General features: G+C 40.7%; 1 protein-coding gene across 4 annotated transcripts in view; it reads left to right on the top strand.

The window, feature by feature from the left end:
* The window catches only part of klar (klarsicht), a 148,202-nt gene that overhangs the window by 25,617 nt on the left and 100,406 nt on the right, over positions 1-22,179 (top strand). For all 4 annotated transcript variants that reach the window (XM_089466390.1, XM_089466395.1, XM_089466391.1 and 1 more), the window contains exons 2-5: positions 11,311-11,435; positions 19,155-20,090; positions 21,509-21,799; positions 21,968-22,129. In XM_089466390.1, coding sequence (XP_089322516.1) covers positions 19,521-20,090; positions 21,509-21,799; positions 21,968-22,129 — 1,023 coding nt within the window. In that variant the 5' untranslated portion in view covers positions 11,311-11,435; positions 19,155-19,520. The remainder of the gene's footprint in view (positions 1-11,310; positions 11,436-19,154; positions 20,091-21,508; positions 21,800-21,967; positions 22,130-22,179) is intronic.

A 22,179-nucleotide genomic window follows, 5' to 3' on the forward strand; every position in this document is an offset into this window, starting at 1 on the left:
TACTTTTACAATGTAACAGAAAACATTTAAAAAAAGATTTGAGCTTAAAAATGTCTGAGGTTCTTGGGATAAAGAACTAGAATTTGTGGTCTTAGAAAATATGTATAGAAAATATCTAATGGCTTTTTCCTATCTTAGTGCTTTTAAGCATTCATTTGCATTTCTCAGGGTATTTCTTAGTCAATATCCTCCGTTTAACGTTCCCGTGTTTTATCTATTTTAATGCCTTTTAGTTTTATTTTGAACACCGACAATTTGGCTCTTTGTGAGCTGTTTTCCATTAGCGAAAATGAAATTTATATCATGTAATTTAGTAGACGGCGAACTCCCACGTAATCCGACAGCGCCTAGCTACCAAAAAATAAAGAAAATAAGGCAACAAACAATCTGTCAACCAATTGACATTGGCAGCATTGGGAAAGTCCGGTCACAGTGAAAACCTGCGAGTGTGGTTGATACAGGCAGTCAAGGCATAATTCGTCAACCAAGTTCTTTGGCTAACGTTGACTTACTTTTGCAGCCTACCTGCAACATTTGAGCGGCTTCTAACGGTCTTTTGGTTTTTGTTGTTAGTCGTTCTCACATTTTCACCTGCTGGCCATGCAATTTCTCCCATCAGTTTTGGCGCATAGCCCAAAAAGTCTTGACAAATTAATAAACAAGCCGTCAAGCGAGCTGGTCAACACGGTCCAACAGCTTTGCAACTACTCTATGTACATGGTATACATGCCTCCCCTCTCGCTCTGCCTCTCTCCTTTCTCTCGCTGTCCCCTCTAAATCATCTAGTTGCCATTTGTCAGCCTCGCGGCGATTTTAGCAAATTGCATTCTTAATGGACTTTGCCCGGCCTCAAGCTGCAAGATTTCTATGCAAATGACGCATCTATGTGTGTATGTGCGTTGTGCATGTGTGTGTGAGGCGAAAAATCTTAGCGTTGTTGAACTTTGGTCCAGCAATAACTTGAGGAATTTTTTTAATCAGCACAAAATATGAGGGAAATAGTATCGCCCATTGATTAAAAAGAGTAAATGAACAAAACTCTTTCATTTCATTCTCTTTCCCTTTCATTTAGTCTGCTCCTAATTGCTTTGCTGTTTGTCAGAGTGAGCTCACTATTTCAGCAGATTGACGGTTACTTGGGACTTTTTAGGAATTTAGGAAAGAATGATTTGAAATGAGCTCATATTATATTATTTAGTTTATATTTTAAAGACAGTTACATAGTACATATTATATAGATTCACAAAACGTGCATACATATGCATGTACATATTACTTGCAGTACAACTAGCTCAACGATCCACTCTGTTTCATTATACACTCCATTCCATTCTCAGTTCAATATGAGTTTGCCTTCTAAGCTTATAGCTGTATTATTTTACGTTCACATACTAAGTAATCATTCATAGTCTCGATCTCTGAGCACCTCTAAATTAGACCTTCTTTAATTGCTTCCCCCTCCTACTCTACTCTTAAAGTCTTTAGTCTGCGATTATTTGCAAATATTTGATTTCTACTTCATTCATGATTCGCCATGTCATCATATGGCACTCGCTACCAATCAACGTTGATTAGTAAAATCAAGGTGTTTTGGCCTTAAATATTAACTCATATTTCTTTCGTATTTACTATTTGATTGCATTTTCACTTTCAATCAACTTCTTTTTGGGCCTTGTTTAACTGTCATTAGCAAATGCTTATAATAACTTCAACTTTCAATTGCAATTCCAATTGGAGTCTTGCAGACATGCCACTTGGAATAGCTGTTTCTCTTTCTTTTCATTTATGAATATTTCGTTAGCTTAATTACTTGACAATTAACAATGCAAATTGCAGAGAAACGCCACCTGGCGGTCGGTCGTTGAACGTTGCTTCGACACGCTATATCAAAACCAAACACAACAGCAACAACAACAACAACAACATCAACAAAAAAAAAAAAAACAAATACCATCGAGTAAAATATTAAACATATGTAGACAAACATTTTGCTTGTTTGATTGTCTATTGTTGTTGTTGTTGTTGTTGTAATAATAACGTGTTAAATACTCACGTGGAGCGAACTTTGGAATATTTATCATTGAGAAAAGACCGCCTACAATTTTCCAACACTCACAAGTGCTGTCTAATTAAAATGCAAAAGCAAATGTTTACGACTTTTGTTCAACTAATTTAGGGGTAACTACAACAACAACAACAGCAGCAAATACAACAAATACAACTCCAACTGTTTGCCATAAGCCAAAAGCGAGGCGGCGCCATCTAAACTTAGCTGTGGCACGCGATGACCGCGAATTTTTTTATTTTGGCCAAAGCCAAAGCCAAAGGCAAAGTTTGCATGTTAGAAGACCATAAAGAGCCAACGCCAAACGTTGACAGTGCCACGGAGGCCAGCAACGGCGCATTGACATTCAGTTTGCTTTTAGGAGAAATGCCACATGCTACACGTACCTGGTAGCAGTAGCAGGCAGCCAGGCAGCCATTCAGACAGACAGACAGACAGCCAGACAGCTGTTCCTGTTTAGGTTTCGCTTTCGTTTGCCTAGCGAGCGTTATTTAAATGTGGGAGATTCGTCTGGCAGATTAGCCTCATTTAATTAGGATGCAATTGAAATTTGTTTCAAGTACTTAAAATTCAGCAAAGTTTTAGATAGATAGACAATGGAGGAAGTAGGGTTGAAACTATAATGCATACATGTTGGTATATATTGAGATTATATGTAGGTTAAGCGTACTCTTGCTCAGCACTTTAATGAACTGACCCCTATTATTCTTTCAGAAAGTATTTAGTAAATAAAATTCGTATAGTTTCAAAATTAGAATACACAAATGTTGGAATGAAATGGAAATGTATTTAATGACAATATAATCGTCTATCAGTCTTCGCATATTTTATAAAGTATTCAGTCCCCTATTCGATTTTGACTTTTGATTCTAAATACATACAAACATCATCAAATTCTATTTATAAAACTCTGACTTGGACTATAAAATTTGAGCTTCGTAAGTGTTTGATAGTTTATAGTCTGATTACCGGTTTCTCCTTAATTTGCATGAACCTTAACTTCAGAGTTTTAGTTTTTGTCCACAGTTTGATTAAAGTTGTAGTCGTTCAGTTGAGTCATATATTTAGTTATAGCTTTAGCAAAGACTAATCCACGTCTTGGTTTCACAGCTTTGAAGTCATGTCTTTATACACTTATAATCTTATGGTGTAATGACTTTATAATCATAGTGTAGTAAACAAAGCTACTACTATGAAAAGTATACTACTGTGAATAGTGTGACGGCAAACTTGCAAAAAAAATACGATCTGGTTTCTTGATTTCTTGTTGCAGACCTAAAATATTTCATTAAATAGTTTTCAATTTATAAAATGTTTGTATGTTATTGAAGTTTCTATAGCTCAATATAAACTCATTTCTAAAAAGTATTTCCTTTGAATAAATTCTCTTTTATTGATCATTACATTTCATATAAATTGTAATTTGCCTATTACCAATTTCCCTTCTATCACTCTTTCTCTCTCTCTCTCTCTCTCCCTCTCTGTCTCTCAAGCTCGAGCAAAATATTTGGTAGCTCAGGATTTTCTATTCACACAGCTTTTCCAGCTGTTCGCATGTGCTTGGCCCAATCAGATGAAGCTTAACCCCTATGATTATTAGAGATTAGCTGCATTTGAGTTGAAGGCCAGGCTCATTGGCACGTTTCACCTTGCCCAGTGCCTTTTTATACCCTGAACCCATTTTCAATGGGAAATCAGGGTATAATGGTTTTGTTGAAATGTATGTAACAGGGAGAAGGAGGCGTGGCAGACCCCACAAAGTATATATATTCTTGATCAGGGTGACGAGCTGAGTTGATTTGGCCCTGTCCGTCTGTCTGTCCGTCTGTCCGTCTGTCCGTCTGTCCGTCTGTCCGTATGTATGAACGCGTCGATTTCAGAAGATATAAGAGCTAGAGACTTCAAATTTTTTTTAGAATGTCCGTAATTACAGCGCGCATATCAAGTTTATCATTAAAATTCGATAACTCATCCCGATCTTTTTTTATCGATAAAAAACCTTATCGAAAACCAGTTATAAAATTATATCTTCTACACCTTTATTGCTAGAGTCTCCAAATTTTTAATGTATGCTTATATGCAATTTATACAATTTCGGTTTTTGTTAAAATTTACCCCCCACCCTTAAATTCACCCCCTCACCCTCACTTTTGTAAAAAGCGTATTTCAAATACTAGAGACTTGTGTTTTGGCAATTACATGCATATCCATGTTATAATCATAATCTGAAAGTTTCATGAAGATCGTACGTCCATAAAAAAAGTTATTAAACAATTAAGTTCTCATAGTAAGCGCACACTGCAGCCCATGCGTTTATGCGTGGGTGCTTGTGTGTGTATGTGTTTGTGTATGTGTGTGTATGTGTTTATGTATGTGTGTGTGTATGTGTGTGTGTATGCGCTTGTGTATGTATGCGTGTGTGTGTATGTATGCCTGTGTGTGTGTGTGTGCGTGTTTCTTGTGTAAGCTGAAAGACGCGAAAAATTATTAAAATATCTATTGCTCCAAGGGTTCAGGGGATCTCGTAGTCGAGCAGTCTCGACTAGAGCTTTCTTACTTGTTTTAGTCAGGGATCAATGTGAAAGTGCGAGTGCGAACGCAAGCTTGCATATCTGCTAGATACTTACAACAACAACAAAATGAATATGTTTTTGGTGCAGTTTTTTCCCTGAGTGTGGCCAGCTGGCCTGACCGGGTTGGCATACAATGCGAGATCTTTCGTTGGCCACCTGAGGCGATGTCGGCCTGTTGCATGTCATTTTCTGACCGGTATCTCAATAATTCATACGCAATTGTATTGAACAATAAATTAATCACACGAACGAAAGCCGAGCCGAGCCGCGCCGACACACCAGGTAAAACGTCATAAACAATGCCCAAACACACACACACACAGAGATGTATCTCTATCTATGCAGCCGAAAAGAGATACATATGTAGCCATGCACTAGACACGCATTTGCAAATGAATAAATATTGAAAAGAAATGGGAGAAGAAATAGCGTTAAGCGGGAAATTAAAAGGCAATTTTCCAGCGCAGATAAAACAAAGATCGAACGTGTTTTTATTTCTTGTACGTTTTTTATTTCGTTTCTACCAGTGCAAAAGTCAATTAATCATTAAAGAAAATACTGTGTTCAATGTGCATGTCGAGGTTGTTACGTCGCTGCTGTTGTTGTTGCTGTGGTTGCTGTGGCTGTTGTTGTTGCAATTGCAGTTTGTGTCTTGTGGCACAGGAAACATCGACCGGCATGTTTGCTGTGTTTAAAGTAAAAGTAAGCAAAAAGAAGCCGCGACAATCGGCAAACGTTGTACAATTAGAGAAACATTTCGCAGATGCCATTAGCCGAATTCCAACAACTGGCTCAAGTCCACCATCTCCTGTCCTGTTCCTGCCCTGCCAACCCAATTGTGCGTCTACCTCTCTAGGTAGACTGCTCAATCAATCATTCAGTCAATCAGCTACTCAACAAAATTGTAGTTTACGTGTCCAGTTTATGGCTCACACGCCTTGACGAGGACTTTTACGTAATCAGTCGACCTACAAAAAAATGTTATGCGTTTAATTTTCAAGGAAACAAACTGGATTCCATTTTTATTGGAGACTTTTTAGATGTTAAGTTAAAAAAAAAAAAAATAAAAAAATAAAATAGTTAAATTGATTTAAGGATAAATAAAAAACTATCAAAGATGCAATACTTTTTATGGATGTATTAAATATACTTGGAATACTTTGGGTAACTCCGAGTTAGGCACTTCTAAGTGTTGCATTATATGAATACGATGAGCTCTGGTCTCTCTAACAATATGGGAAACTTAAATCTAAAACTTATTGCTTAATTTAATTTGCTGTTTAAGTTTGATAAGTAAACTTCCATTTGATGCAATTTTAGATACGCCAGCAATTGGACTTGTTTATCTGCTTTGCCATATGCGGCTTACTTTATGGCCACAAAGAAATCGAAAGTGTTTTTGATGCCAAACAAATCAGTCATCTAATTGTTGCATGTCTTTATAACTTGACACATACACACGCACCAGCACACACACACACACACACACACGCACAGCATGGAGTGAGTTTAATTGAATCAAGCAAAAGTAGCGAAAACCCAACGGTTGGCGCTGCCTACTGCGGCATCGTTAATAAAGCTGTAAACATATCAATTACAGACATTTCAATGCGTTTGCCATGGCCCAATTATGCGCCTAATATGACGCTCTCTCTCTCTCTCTCTCTCTCTCTTTCTTGCTCTCTCTCTTTGTCTGTCTCTTAATATCTAACTCTTGCTTTTCTCTTGAGATCTTCCGCTAGCCATTTACTATTGTTTTCATCAAATGAAGAAAGAAAGAAAAAACATTCCACCGCCGCAATGACAACTCGAAGATTTATCTATGGCTCCATTGACAGCTATACGAAGAGAGGCAGACGTCAAACTCCAAAACCAAAGAGGTCTCCCGAGGGTTGGGGGAGGCGTAAGGAGGGGCTGACTACTGTTTGGCTACCTATCTCACTCGCTCGCTCGTCGCTCTCTTTTGCTCCGGCACTCGCTGAGTCACTTTTTATACCCTGAACCCATTGAAAATGGGAAATCAGGGTATAATGGTTTTGTGAAAAAGTATGTAACGGGCAGAAGGAGGCGTGGCAGACCCCACAAAGTATATATATTCTTGATCAGCGCGACGAGCTGAGTTGATATAGCCCTGTCCGTCTGTCCGTCCGTCCGTCCGTCCGTCCGTCCGTCCGTCCGTCCGTCCGTCCGTCCGTCCGTCCGTCCGTCCGTCCGTCCGTCCGTATGAGTGCGTCGATCTCAGAAGTTATAAGAGCTAGAAAGCTGAAATTTGGCATGCATACTCGTGTGTAACATACGCAGTACGAGTTTGCTTTATTTTTTCGATAAATCGTCCGATAACTTTTTTATCGAGAATAATCGAAAAATTGATTTTGTTTTTTTAGCCTAATTTGAACATTTTTAGACCTGGAGTCTTCAAATTTGCGTTGTATATAAAGTTAATCGATACAAAGATTTTGTAATTTACAGATTTTGGATACCACGCCCCCTTCTCCCCCAATTTGTAAAAAACGCATTTCAAGTACTAGAGACTTGGGCTTTGGAATGCTCACACATATTCACCATATGATTACGCTCTGAAAGTTTCATTAAGATTGTGTGTCTAGAAAAGAAATTATTTGACAAATAAATTCTCATAATATTGCCCACACTGCAGCGCAGCCCAAGCGCAGTCGCTGCTTACTGCGCAGTTAGCAGAGCGCAGGCTTATGCCTGAGTGTGGATGCATGTGTATGTATGTGTGCATAAAAGAGGTGCAGAATAATTAGAATATCAGCTTAGAGGGTTCAGGGTATCTCCTAGTCGAGCAGTCTCGACTGGAGCCTTCTTACTTGTTCTTTCTCAACTTGTCGCCTGCCATTTTATCAAACGAATCTGTGGCATTTCATTTGCTTCTGCGGCCCACACATCTGCCGACGACACACACACAGATACAGATTCACACACGTACACATGCACACACTTCGGTTGCAACTGCAACTTCAAGACTCGTCAATGAGAAGTCCACAGATATTTTATCTATGAGTTGTCTATAGCTCTTATACCCTGTAGGCATTGAAAGTGATTGAGAGGGTATGCAACTTAAATATATTAAGAATATACAGAGTGAAGTTTGAGAAACTAGTTAGTGTACATATGTTTGAGCAGCCACCTTCGCATATGGCTTGCAGGGTATATGCTAGTCGTGCACTCACCGATGCGCACTCATGTGCATTGTTATTATGCCTTGGACTTTCGTTTGGCCTGTTAGTTGCGTTGCGTCTTCTGCGATTGTCTCCCGTACGTTGCTGCGCTCTTTCCTGAAAGTGAATCTCAAATATTTCTTGATTATGTGCTCCTCGGCTGCGCTGAAGGCAAAAGCAGTCACAGAATTCGCATATCGCATGCGCGATTCAATGCAATGTAACAAGGTCATGTGAGAGAGTTGCCCAACTAACAATGTCTCTCCCCCCCACCCAGTAGCCTGCCCTGCCTCTGCTTCTGCCTCTGTCTCTGCCTCAGCTCTGTTGCAGTTGGTATCTCTCCAGCATCTTTTGGCTCATTTGCTGTTTTGGCTCTTGCATTGGTTTTTATATTGTTGTTGCTGTTGTTGTTGTAAGTTGCTTTTATTTTATTTCATTTGTGTTGCCAACGCATTTCACTTTCTACTGCATTTCGAATGCATTTTTTTCTGGCGCTGCTGCTGCTGCTGCTGCTGCTGCTAGCGACGACAAGTGGGCCGAAATCGACAACGCTTTGACTTTTCTTCTTGACGCTTTTCACTTTCATTAGCGCACTTTTGGCGTTTCCTTTTACCAGATTGCCTTTTGGCTTTTTGCATACTTTTTAACTGACCATGAAATAACATATTCATTTCCCTCACCTGACATCCACTTCACACTGGGCGTGAGAGTCTTCTGTCAGCTTCTTGATATCCAGGTTTTATTTGTCAGTCTGTCAGCTTTTTGATGATGTCCAAGTTTTATATGTCAGTCGAGCTGTTGTTGCTCGGCTTTGTTTGTTTGTGCTCAGGCAGCCAAAAAAAAAAAAAAATAAACACACATTTAATTTCTTTTCGCTCACACTTGATACTGGCTCACAGCGAACATTCTGTCATTGTCGAGTTTGGTTCCGCGTTCTGCTGCAGTCAGCGAACGGCTTGAATTTCATTTTGTTTGCTTCTACGCAAAACCTTAGCTGAGCGATATGAGATTGCATTCGCTTGCCTCAAATGTTGCTGTGCCTGTGAAAGCTGAGAGCTGGTTATGCAGTAGGTGAAGGGGCATTGCTGCTTGGCTGAGATCGGTTAGGTGCAAAGTGCTTAGAATTTAGGCAAACGGCATTTTGTAGTCCCTAATGGATGTGTAGTGGATCTAATAGGAATAAATTAAATATAATTTATTAAGCTCAAGTTAGTTTGGTAATTGATTTACAATTTGTATTCAATTACCAATTTATTTTCAATCTTCCGGCTAATCTCTTTTTAATGGCCAATTTCGATGCAAGAGCTATTATGACGCCTTCAGTAGTGAAAAGCCCCCTGAGAGCTGTTGAATGCCACACACGCCTGAGTTTCCCACACACACGCACTGTACAGTTAACAGCCCACGATTTCTTTTTACCAAGCAATATACAATATATGCAATATTACCCGCATACATCAAATATTTCATGCCAAATCTGTAAGCGCTGAGACCTGCTGAATGAATATATAAATTGATATATGTAAGCTGAGAATAATTGTTGAGATTGTCGAGATTCTCTCGTAGAGTTTTGCTGTCTTCAGCCTCCCCCAATCATAATGTTAACTTGGCTGGGAAAGGGAGCCAATTATCGCCCGAAGATGTTGACGTCGTCGAATTGGCCATTACGAGTTGGCAGCCAACTTCGGCCAATTGCTGTTTGACCGCTGACGATCGACGGCGATGGCGATTGTGCCCATTTCCGACTTCAACTTGACCACGGCGCGCGCGGCTAACTAAAGCGAGAGTGCTAAGGCTAGATAGGCGGAGAGAGAGAGAGAGGAGCTAGACAGAGACAGGGCAATAGTTGGTGTTGCCAAAGTAAATCGACGTTGATTTGTTTTGCCAGCGCGTTGTTCGTGCAAAATTTCGCTGGGATTTCAGTCTTTTATTGGCCATTTGAACAATGGGCATTACAACTATTTCTTGGCTTTGAGTTGCAGCAGATCGAATCAATTTTGATCTAAATAGAGTTTTTAGTATGATATTTGCATTTTTATTATTTAACTGAATTGTTATTTAAGTTTTTATTACGATTGGCTCACGTAAAATGCTTGATTTTTATGGGCTAAGATAATGCACATCTCTCTCTCTCTACATATATTTTGATGCTTGGTGGATTGCCATTTCACATACTAATGCAGCTTAGCCCTAACTCTTCAGTAGTCTACTATACTACACCAAGGGTATTCCATATATATAGCATATTATAGAATAACCTGTATGAAAAATAAAATCGCCTTATCCATTCTCGACTAAGAATCCTTACAGCTATAACACGATAGATACCATACTAATCTATCATACTATTCTATGATAAACTCTTTTGATAGGTAATCAATTGACTTTATATAGCTATAGATACAAAACTCTCTCATATGTCATCTCAAATATCAATATCAAATATCATCTCAATAGTATATTTCTTTCATGGTGAAACTTGCTTATAAATTAGGGTATTTCGGATTCGTAGTGCAGTTTTGTCTTTCATCATAGGATTTTTTTGGTCTTACAAATTGGCCGTAAATGATATTTTCACAACTCGCATCGATCGCGTTGGCCCCGTTGCTGTTGCACGCCCCCCAAGCACCGCCTGCTGCACGCCCCCTGCGATCGCCGACAAGTGAGAGAGTTCGCTGGGGTTAATATGGCCAATAAATTGTTATTGGCGAGTTGTTGCTGATTTCTGGCCCGCTGATGCTTTATGGGCCATATTTTTTTTGGCCATGTTTTTGGGGTCGATTTGGGCTTTGTTTTCTGTGTTTTTCTTTTTTTTTCGGCCTAACGGCTAACGACGAAAGAAATATTGAAATTTGCGGGCAAATTGTTTTCAATTTAATCGACTCGCTGGGCATTTTTCATGCTGGAGTGCAAATATAATTAATGATAATGAATTGTTATGGCGAACGGAGCTAAGCTGAGCTTTGCATCCCCCCCCCTTGCTCCCACCCAAAAAAAAAAAAAAAAAAAAAAACGCCCACAACGAGAGGAAAAGCCAAGGAAAACTTTAAACTAAAGCAATGGAAATTATTTAGCGGCAGGCAAATGTCGTGCGACGTTTTCTTTTGAGGAATTATGTTTATTTTCGTTATTGTTGTTGCTGTGGGAGTTGGAATCGGGAGATTGAGGTTGATTTATCATTCGAGCGAAAGGTTGCCATAAAAATGTTGCTAAACAAATGTTGACGCAGCCAATGGGTAAAAGTTTTTCCCATTTTATGGCTTAGTTTTTGCCTTTTGCCCGGCTGGCTGCTGAGCATTATGCAATCGGCATGGCTCAGGCCAAGTGCTAATAAAATCACGTGAACAATTTTCATTTGTTGTCATTTGGCCTCAGCTCGCTTCCGCTCCATTCGTTTATCATCCTTTGCGCACATTTCCACATAATCTTTGCATATTTGTTTTCCATTTTCTATCGTTTTAACACGCATTTCACGCTCTTCTCATTGCAGAAAGTGAATTGAAAGGCAACCGACAACATTTGCTTTGGAGTGGAGCCAACAACAACAACAACAACTACGAAAACAACTGCAGCAACAACCACATCTTGGTCACTTTTCACACTTTTGGAGTTAATGTGAGTTTGGTTAACTTTGTAATTTGTTTTTAATACAGCTTGTCCGTGGCAACAATGGGGCTCAGTTAGCCAACTAATGGCCAACACGATAATGGTGTTTGCATTGATGCACAATGCACTTGACATTGAAATAGGTTAACCGAAAAAGCTGTTAACTGGGTATTCGGGTCAAGGCAACGCCAATGGGGTTAATGGAGTTGAGCAAGAGTGTGTGTATTGGGGAGCAGAAAGAGCTGGAGTTCAGATGAGATTCAATTCATGTAACTCGAATTCATCTCTCTATCTATCATTCCCAGTTCATTCATTTACCAGTTCGTTTCCCTTTCTGTCATCTCTTATGTACAGCCCACTCTTTCTTCCTATCGGAAGATCCTCTGGGATCCAGTGTACTATGATGTGTGTTACCTCCTCTCTCTCTTTCTATCCCTTTCTTCTTCGCTGCTCTACTGGGTCTATCTCCTCTCCTTGTTTCATTCAACTCGTCTCGTATCTCTTTCTATTACTAACTCATTGTCATTTTGTCGAACTTTATCTCTCTGTTCTGCTTTCCATCGCCCTCTTTAGATTCTCTCTCTTTTACTTCGTATTTCTACATTCACTCCTACATCTATCTCTCTTTCTATCTACTGATTTCCCTCCAACTCTTCTGCTATGTAGATAACAATGCTGTTCCACACATTTGTCATTTCTTTAGAAACTGCCAAGTCGACGTCAAGTCAATGGTTGCTCAACTCCCTCTCAGGCTTACCCAATCCCATTTTCCAGCTGGCCCCCATTCGAAGCAGAGATGGAGACATTCCAGCAGTAGGCTAATCAGCTCTGTCGCTCGGTTTCTGTTCCATAATTTATGCCCGCCTGCGCAGAGAGCGCTAATTTGGTAGCTTGTTTTGGACTTAGTTTCGGGAGTTGTTTACAGCCGCGCCACCTGTCGTCGGTTCATAACAAACGACTTCCCTTTCGGACAGACAGCGAGGCGGGGCGTGGCCAATCTGCAGCCAAACTGCTGCCCCCAATCGGGGGGAGCTGCTCACTAGCTGGTTTTTCTTAGCCCATTTTAAAATAGACTCGAGAATAAATGGCAACTTGTTCGAACCACGAAAACACGACACATTTATCATGAGTGGAAAATGTGGAACCCCAAAAATGTGTTTATAAATTGTAAAGACAAATTTGCTTTGGCTGGACAGCCGAGTTGAACAAAAGCCAAAAAAAAAAAAAAAAAACTTGGCGATTAGCAAGCAGTTAACAAAAAGAGTGGGTAGGGGAGGGAGGAGGTGGGGATTGTTGACTGCAGTAGTCAGGTGCTCGTTTTGGGGCGTCTGTTTGCATGTGTTCAACATTTGTCCACGCTGCTCGATAACTTTCGTTTTTCCGCTGCTGCATGTGGGTCTGCCATGGGGCCAATTCTCTAATTGCTCTGCACCAACAGCTAACAGCTAACAGCTATCAGCCTAACCAATAAAAAGTCGAGAAAGAGCAAAATGTGCGCCTTTTGTTTCTGCTATTTTTGATGCCCGCCAACTCCCCCTGCTGTCCCCATCTGCTGTGGCTTTTCTTGCTTCGCTCTGCTCGTGTCCATGCTCCATGTCACCATATAATGTCGCCTAGCCACCTTCCCACCTCCCACCTTTTTGGCTGCAAATATTTTTACAGTCTGTAAGTCTCCCCTTTGGCTCGGTGGCTGCCTTTTAGCATGCTGTTGCATGTGTGGCAGGGCGGGCGGCAAGGCAGGCCACGAATGTCTGTGGGCTTAAGAATTCGCAATGTTTTCATTTTCAGTTGACATTTGGCACATGTTTTTCTTCTTTTTACTGATATACCCTGGAGTATGAGTGAGTTGGTACATGGGGTAGTTTGAATTGGAATTGAGGTAACTAGAGGGTAGACAAGTGTGTATAGAAAATATGAGAGATGTCATCAGATATGCTTTAGAGAGGAATCATAGATGTATAAAATGATATTCAAAGGGAGCATAGAGTAAAGAGAATAGAGTATAAGCAAAAGAAATTGTTGACTAAACTCTGATTATTATCCATCCACTCCACTCTCAACTTCTCTGTTTCATTCCCATTCTCTTCCCTCTTAAGCTACGCCTTATAGCATTTGCTGTTCCATCTTCATAAATTTATAGCCGACTGTTCCACATATTCTCATGTTCCTTCTAGTCTCCTCTCCTATTCTTGCTCATCGTTCGCTGTTCTTCAGAGTTGACTTTACAGATTTCCTTCGCTTTTCTTCATTCTGGTGCTCTTTATAGTGCTGTAGTGTATGTGTCATTTCATTAGTCGGTTCTCTACCCTACTATTTAAGAGCATCCTGCTGCTGTCACCTTCTGCTTCCCACTGCTGCTGCTGCTGCTGTTCTATACCCTTTCTTCTCCTCTTCAGCCTCATTGCAATTGCTGACCAAAAACTAGCTCGAGCAACCACAAATAGCAAAAGCAAAAAAATTAACAATTCATTGTCTTTGTTGGCTGCCCCGGCCCCTGCTGCGTCTGCCGCAGTTGCTGGCTTGCTGCTCTGGTTATCTAGGTGGGCCACAAGTTGTCGTCGTCGTCGTCGTTGTCTGTTTGTGGTCGCTTTGTGGCTGAGGTTGACATGCCGCTTGAACCCGCTAAAAAATACCCTGCAACTAGCCCCCTCCCTCTCCCCTCTCCATAGAGTTGGCTGGCAAAAGGTTTCCTTTGATTGGACGGCATTTGGAATCGTGTATATTGCGGTGGTTGTTGCTTTAGTTGTTGCTGTTGTTGCTTTATACAAGTCAATATGGTTATTGTTATTGTCATTGGCGCATTGCCTGCAATTTGGCCATTTGGCAATAACAGACGACAAAAGCTTCACGTGTGTGCCCAACTGTGGCCAACATGTTGCCAGGCAGTTAACAATTCATTAGGTGTTGCATTGCCTGTTGCCGTTGTTGTTGCAGTTGTTGTTGCTTGCTTGCTTGCTTGCAGCCTGCTGCAACTGGCTAACAATTTATGGCATGTTGCCCCGCGGCCAACTTGATTCAGTTGGTCAAAGCTGGCCAAATGCGTCGCAAACGTTTCTTGGAAGAATTACCACAGATAGAATGATAATTTATGCAATATATATAGATATATGTGTATGTATATATATCGATATATATCTTTTTCGAACAGCCTGTGGAATGTGGTCTAGGCTACGTTTGTCATAAATTGTCGTCATCTGTGGTCGACCTCAACGATTCGTCGTCGTCGTCGTCGTCGTCGTTTTGTCTAGTTTTAACTGAAATACTATTAAGGCTTAGTCATGGCTATTAATAAATTGGCTACAGTGGGGTATGCACATTTCGTCACGCGACGTGTGACGTTTCTGTAAGTGTGAAGTCATGAATGGAATTGAAGTGTGTCGAAGATTGAAGATTATAATTTAATAAAGAGTTTAACTATATACGATGGAATAATAAGATTTTGTTTATGTCTTAGTTTTTCTACTTCCATATGTATTATAATCTTTCTATCTATCCATATCTAATATATGAAGATCTGTCATCTATTTGAAATGGTCTGTTTGTTTTTCTATTCCTGCTTATCAAGATTCTCATACAGGGTATACAGCATTCACTCTTGCTTTTTGTTATTCAGCGCACAACAACTGTTCTATGAGTCAATTGTTCATTAGTTCAAACTGTGATAAGTTCAAGTAATATGAGAGTAGTAAGAGCTTTATATATAGACTATTTACCAAATATATTGCCGAGCTGTGGGCAGATTGATTGAATTCGATGGCGAATTCTCTTTTTCTTTTCGTTCTTTTTTAGCTCTTATCTAATCTTAACTATATAAGACACGAGCGTCCAAAAGTTGCCCTAGTTGAGTCAAGTCAATAGTCAATTACAGTGCCCGCACACAAAGGCTGTCCATTATGTGAGTAATTTGCGTGAGAACGTTTGCAGAAGCAGAAGAGGAACTAGAGATTCCATATGGTATTAACATAGTGGTGTATATCCGCTGGAATGTACATATTAGATAATATAACAAGAGATAAAACATCTCGAGTTTGAGTAAAAGAAAAAAAAACGAAAGTTTGTTTTCGTTTCCAATTCAATTTGCGTGGCCATTGTGAGTTCTATTGTGAACGCATTTGTTTGCCTTAAAATGTTTTGGCAGATTTATGAGCTTATCTTTGTGGTGTGCATATGGAGTATATATACAATGTATGCCTCTCTATATATATAATCTCATAATGGAGACCACAACTCTGCTGTAATTTAGTTTTTCAAAGGCTTTTCTTGACTTCATTTTCGTCGCGCTTTGTGGCTTTTGTGTGTAGCCAAATATTTGCTGTCATCTTTTATGTGTGTCTCTGTCTCTTGTCTGCCTCGCGCTCTGCCGCCCTTTTGGTTTATCTTTTTGTTTATTAATTGCGAGCGCGTGTATGTGTTGCTTCTTCCTCTTCTTCTTCTCTATATTTCTTAAAAAACATGTTTGGCATAAACTTTGGGCGCCTCGAAAGCAAACTTTTCCTGGAATTAAGTCGTTTATTACCGCATCTATTGCTGTGTCCGTCCAGTGCCTTGGCAGTGTTATGTAACGTCGTATAGCAGGTGCATCTCTCCGTCTCGCTCTCCCTTTCTGCCTTTGCTATTGTGCAGAGGGCATTAGGTTAAATCACCTTTGTGCCCAGCTCATCTTCATCTTCATCTTCAGCTTCGGCTTCGGCTTCAGCTTAAATTTGCATAGCTTTTCGGCTAATAGCTTGATTTGTGGCTTGTCACATTAACCATAAATTGTGTTTTACAACACTAATTAAGTTGTTTTCAGCGCTGATTGATTCCACTTAACTTTAACATAAGCAAATCAAGCTGGCAAAGCACTAGAGTGGAAAGTGAGTCTTGGGGATTTAAAACTCATTAAATTTGTGAAGAAAATTTGAGTCTATTGATGGATCGAAATGCTATTAATGTTGGCTTAATTTAACTATCAGAGTCGTGGAAGAGCTCCTATATTAATGTAGTAGTAATAGCTAGAGTAATTACAGACTATTAAATTAACAATATTTAGCTAAAATAACTTATAAACAATTTGTTAGCTACAGACTTATTTATACATAAAACGTATGAGCTATATTTAACTCTTGATTGTGATAACTATTTATATATAATTTGTAGAATCTGTCATCGTTATATTTATCTAATCCTCTTTCAGTTACTATATGAGCAGAATTCTTTTCGAATCTTCTTTTCTTCATTTTTGCTTTTGGCCAAATCAGTTCAACACTTTTTGCCTATCTCTCGCATCTTCAGATTCTGTATAGCAATCGCGAGCTTCGGCGATTCACTGGCATATTAATTATGTGATTGGGTAATGGGCCCCTTATATAACGTCCGAAATGTAAATGTGCAGAAGCACTTTAAGCCAAGCCATAAAATTATGATTGTTTTTCAATGAGTCATGGCCTGGACATGGCTAAAACCGAAGCGCAGTGCCTTCCCTCCCCCCCTCTATGCAATGCAAATAGCAAAATTTGCATGACTAGAGAGGAAGAGAAAGAGAGCTATGGAGAGAGGGAGAGAGACAGGAAGACTGGGGGTAGGGGTACTCACTCTTGACTATTTTGCGAGTGACTAAGCCAAAGTGTTTGGCGAGCTGTTAAAAGTAAAGTTGAAGCCTAAAAGCCTGGCTAAGAAGTGCCGAGCAGCGGATGGCTCAAAGCCATAAATAAGTATATGTATGTATACATATATAAATACACGTATTTATGTATATGTATGTGCATGTGTTTATCTATTTATATGATTCGCTCAACGACGTTGGCCATTGCCTTGGCCAATTCATTTGCCCACTGCACTGGCAATGTGTAGGCCGCTTTTGGCCGTAAGTTAAAGTTTCGCTTTCACGAACAAACCACAAGAACCGCCAAAAAAAAGCCAAAATCAAAAACCAACTGCGAAAAGTGCAAGTCGAGGCCTTTTTTAAATTGGCCCCGCGGTCTCGACTTGAGCCGCGGGCAAAACTCCTGTGTTTCTTTTTCTTTTGTGGCTCTCAACAATTATAATGGCTGGCAAACGTTATTTACTGCTTTTAACGTCGATTTGTGTGTCGCGGCACGCCCCTTCAGCCGCACCACCACCAGCAGCAGCAACCACCCACTCAACTCGCTGGCCAGACAGTTGCCGACAACTTCACGTCTCGCGCCCCCCTATCGGGTGTGTGTGTGTGGATCACTGCGATTGTTGTCACTGGGAAGCCCCTTTGCTATTACCTCTACAGGGTATATCTGGGCTTGTAAACTTTGTTAGAGAATTGATCCAGTTGTATGTCGGATATTTGTGGGTGATCTACAGTCATTTGATCTTCGTTTTTCTCTCTCCATGAGTCTCTGAAATTCTATAAAAATCTCTCTTTCTTTGTCTATAACCATCTCTCTCACTCTCTACATTTATACATCTCTCTCATTTCTCGCTCTCTTTCTCTATATGTAGCTGTCTTTCCTTTCCTGTCTCTCTCTCCCGTACTCGTTTTCCAACTTACAGGGTATCTCACACGTCCACTCCGTATTGCACTTCCTACATATGCGTAATTGTTGTTCCTGTTTGTTGTTTTTAGCAGTTGCTGCCGTTTTTTTTTTTTTTTTAACTATTATAACTGGCTGCTGTTTCGTGGTATCTTAAGTGGCTAAATAAACGCTTGCAGCCAATTTTGGAGCGAGTCGGAGTTGGCCTAAACGTGCTTTGGCTTGATTTGCATACGAATTTGGCCCACAAGTGTTTTCGCGACTAATTTCGTATGAAAATTTGATTGCTCCCGATTAGAATCGTGTTCATTGTTTTGGCCGACAGACAGGGAGACAGACAAACGGACCACCCTCGTCCAGGCCCCCTTCGCCCCCTTTGGTCAGCTGAGCGAGCGTTTGTTTGTTTCTTTCGGAATGAAGTAATATTTCTGCTTCTCTTTTTGGGCGTTCGAGTCGTTGGCCTTCCACTGTAATTATGTAGTTGTCAGTCGGAGTTGGCTTTAATTGCTGTTTACAGTTAGCACTGTTGCGTGGGTGTTATGCGAGCCATAAGTTCACATATGACGTATATCGTATATATGGCCAACAGCTCTGGCAATCGTCGGTTCCTTTGTCTGTAAGCAGACATCGCAGTCTCTTGGCAATTGCTAATTTGTGCAGCCACTTAAGATTGGTGCAGTGTTGCAATCTGATGCACGAATTTAAATATTTGATTACGTGTGTGAATATCGCTGCGAGAATATCTCTAAGAGCTGCAAGAGACTCGATTGCTTACAGTCGCAAATGTTTCATAATTCCATTTAGTTTCTTAGAGTGACACAATTGAGCATTAAAAGAACTGGAATATATGGGAATGACTTCATGTCCCATTCTTCATAGTTCTCTCTCACTATCTCTGTCTGTTTCTGTTTTTCTCGCTCCAGTTCCATTGATTTTTCTCTGCTGCTATCACTCCCCTTATTTCTTTTATTCTCTCCTCGCCTTCTCTATATTCCGCTCCTCTACGCGCTTCTCATAAATTCAAATATCGCTGATTTTGTTGCTTCGCTTGCTCACTGATCTCTTGCTTCCTCTTCAGGCAAAGCGGCTTCATCAGTTAGTTTATTTATGGCCAACTCTATATACATATATACACATATATTCATTTGAAACTTGTATTTAGCATAATTGATGCGATTCGAAGTGCTTTGGACTAATTCGCGTTAAACGCTTTTGTTTCTTTTTCTCTCTCTTTTAATTGCAGTGAAATTCACGATTAAATTGTGATTTTTTTTCTTTTTATCAAGAAAATAACGAAAAGATTTTTGCATAAAAAGCAAACGAACGGGAAATCGGATTTAAAATCCCGCCAGGAACTGGAACTGAGTCGAAAATAGATAAAACAACGTAGAGGTCGAAGCAGCACAGCGGAACGCATGGCATGAAACGAACGGAACGCCCAGCCGTGGCAGACATGCAAATTTATGCATTTTGAAGTCCAGTAACAAACAAAAGCAACAACAACAGCAGCACTAACAACAACGAAACACGATTTAAAGCAGATTTTAAGCAAATTAATTAAATTAACAAACACATGGAAATCGGAACCAAAAACAATTAGCGCCACACTATGGAAGCTGCCACAGCAACGCGAAATCGAGCAGACGAGATGGATGAGGTGGAGATTGAAGCAGAGGCGGTGACGGTGGCGGTGGCAATGGAGATGGGCGTGGCCACAGAGGAGACGTCATTTAGCAACCAAGAGACTGATAAAGCGGCCATCACAATGAAGTGCAGCAACGGAAGCACTGACATAACTAATACAACAACAGCAACGACGACAGCAACAACGACAGCAACTACCACATTGAGATTGGAGGATGTGGCTGCATTTGTCATGCCAGCAGTGGGCGCCACCAATCCACGCACCACCAAACCCGCAACGAAATCAGCGAGCAGCAGCCGCAGCAGCTCACTAAGAAAACAAAAGCAAAAGCTCAACATGCTGGATGTGATTGGATGTGGTGCAGGTGGTGGTGGTGCGGGTGGTGCAGACGTGGGTGCGATCGGTGGTGCCGCCGTCAATGATATGAAAACATCACAATCGATGACCTCGCTGCCAGCGGACGAGCTGCAGCAGGAGCGACGTGATGTCATCCAAGCCAAGCTGCATCTGGAGCGGCCCTACAACAGCCTCAAGGTAAGTGGGGACCAGGTGTTGCCAGGTGGGAGACTCTGAGTGACTCGTTTATGCTGCGTGCATAAATTTGCAATTGAGAGTTAAATATTTCTGTGCATGGCGCCTACCCCTTTCTCTCCCCCCTCTCCTCATATGCTCTGCTTGGCGTGTGGAAGCCAACTAGTTGAGCTGGTTCGCGCAGACTGTGCAGGTGGATCAGGTGGGTTAGACTGAGAGGGGGCAGGAGCTGGTCATGGCATGGCTTCAATGACATGTTGCCGTTAGAATATGAATTCTTGAGCTCGTTCTTGTCGCCAGCGTCAACGGAAATTGCTTTTAATAAATTATTAATCAATTTTAATTTCGTTATTAGCATGCGAGCGAAATGTGTTAGAGAGAGAGGGAGAAGGGCAGGGAGAGGTATAGACAGGCGTATATATAACGGTTCACAAATTGCTATATATGCATGTTTTTTAATATGTCAAAACATTCCACTTAAGCAGAGTAGTTTGATTGGAATGAAGGGAACTAAAATGTTCCAATTTTGTTATACAATAGAAGCGTGAAATAGGCATAGAGTGAGAGAGAGAGTAAGAGAGTTAAAGAGAGAGGTGGCAATAATTTTAATGGAGAATTTGAGCAAGTTTCGACAGTTTGCATAAATAAAGTCTTCTTTGATCGATGCTAAAATTAGGTTTTAATAGTCAGAATCTTTATTACAAATTTAGTTTTAGATTAGCTGAAGTGGGTTTAGACAGAATTGTTAATATAAAAGATGATTACTGATATATAAATTACATAATGAATTTTGGAGTATGAGATCAAAATTACTAACTAAACAATAAACTAAACTATAATTATGTGATAAATCAAAATATATTCAAATTGTACGAGCATCTCTTATGCACACTCAACTACTTTGCTCATTGCATATTAATCGAACATCGATTGTGCCATTTGGCAATTGTATGATTTATCGATTTGGCTCGCATTCTTGAGCGAAGCGGAAAGCGGATTACAGATGTTTGGTTGTCTAGCGAATTCAGTGAGTGAGTCGAAGAGTCGATGAATCGGTGAGTCGAAGAGAAGAAGATTGCGCTGCTGCAGCAGCTGTCGATTATTCAATGCAATTAATTTCGCGTCATTCAATCAAATTACGTTTGAAATTCCATTTCATTTCGATTTCTGTGTAAGCCGACGGCGAAGCTGTGTAAATGAGAAATTTCCCCCTGATTGTTGCGCGCACAAATAAAAATTCATCAATTAATTGCGCGCGCATTGCAATGTGGAGCATTGTCAAGCAGACGTTGGCGAGGGAGGCAGGCCGATGAAGTTGGCTCCGAAAATGGCTAAGCATATTATCGCGTCTATATTTGGCAGCTCAAATTACTCATTTATTAACAAGCACATTGAATCCGTCTCTTTCTCTCTGGTTGCAGAAAAACTCACAGAGCAGCAGCAGCAAGTGCTCCGGCGGCAACAATAGCAACAAAATGCACCGTTATTCGTGGGGCAGCGGCCACAGCCACAGCAGCTCGACCAGTCTGCACAGCAGCGCCACCTTGGGACTCGGCTCGTCGGGCAAAGACGACCTCTGGGCGGCCATACAAACGAACTATAACTATATTATGGACACAAACCTGCTCGATACGTGCAAAGAGGCAAGGTTTGAGATTGAGGAGGCGCAGCCAACGTCACGCGAGTCGAAATTTACGGGCAGCCAGTTGCATGTGAGTAGAAACCAAACGCCAGCTAGTGTTGAGTAGCTGCAACTTGTATGAGTACTAAAATGAACTTGAGCAGTTCACTGCTTAGCAAAGTTTCACACCGAATTGTACTAAAAATCAGCTAAATTAAATTAGCTCTTCGTTGATTTAATAAATTCTTATTGTTTATAGATTTTGGATGAAACACAGCGGCCGGAGGGCTTGTGCGAGGATCCCAAGGAATTGCGTCGCTGGCTACGCGACATGGAGAATAAATTGGAAAATGCGCCAACCATATCGGAATTGACGCTGTATTGTAATTCGGAGTTGCAGCGCCATCTAGCAGTACACTCGGTAAGTTCAGTTTTCTACACTCCAAACATGTTGCCTAAGCCCAGGCGCAA

This window comes from Drosophila arizonae, chromosome 4, assembly GCF_054131065.1.
Source record: "Drosophila arizonae isolate 15081-1271.41 chromosome 4, UAZ_ARI_1.0, whole genome shotgun sequence".
In the NCBI taxonomy this organism is placed as follows: domain Eukaryota; kingdom Metazoa; phylum Arthropoda; class Insecta; order Diptera; family Drosophilidae; genus Drosophila; species Drosophila arizonae.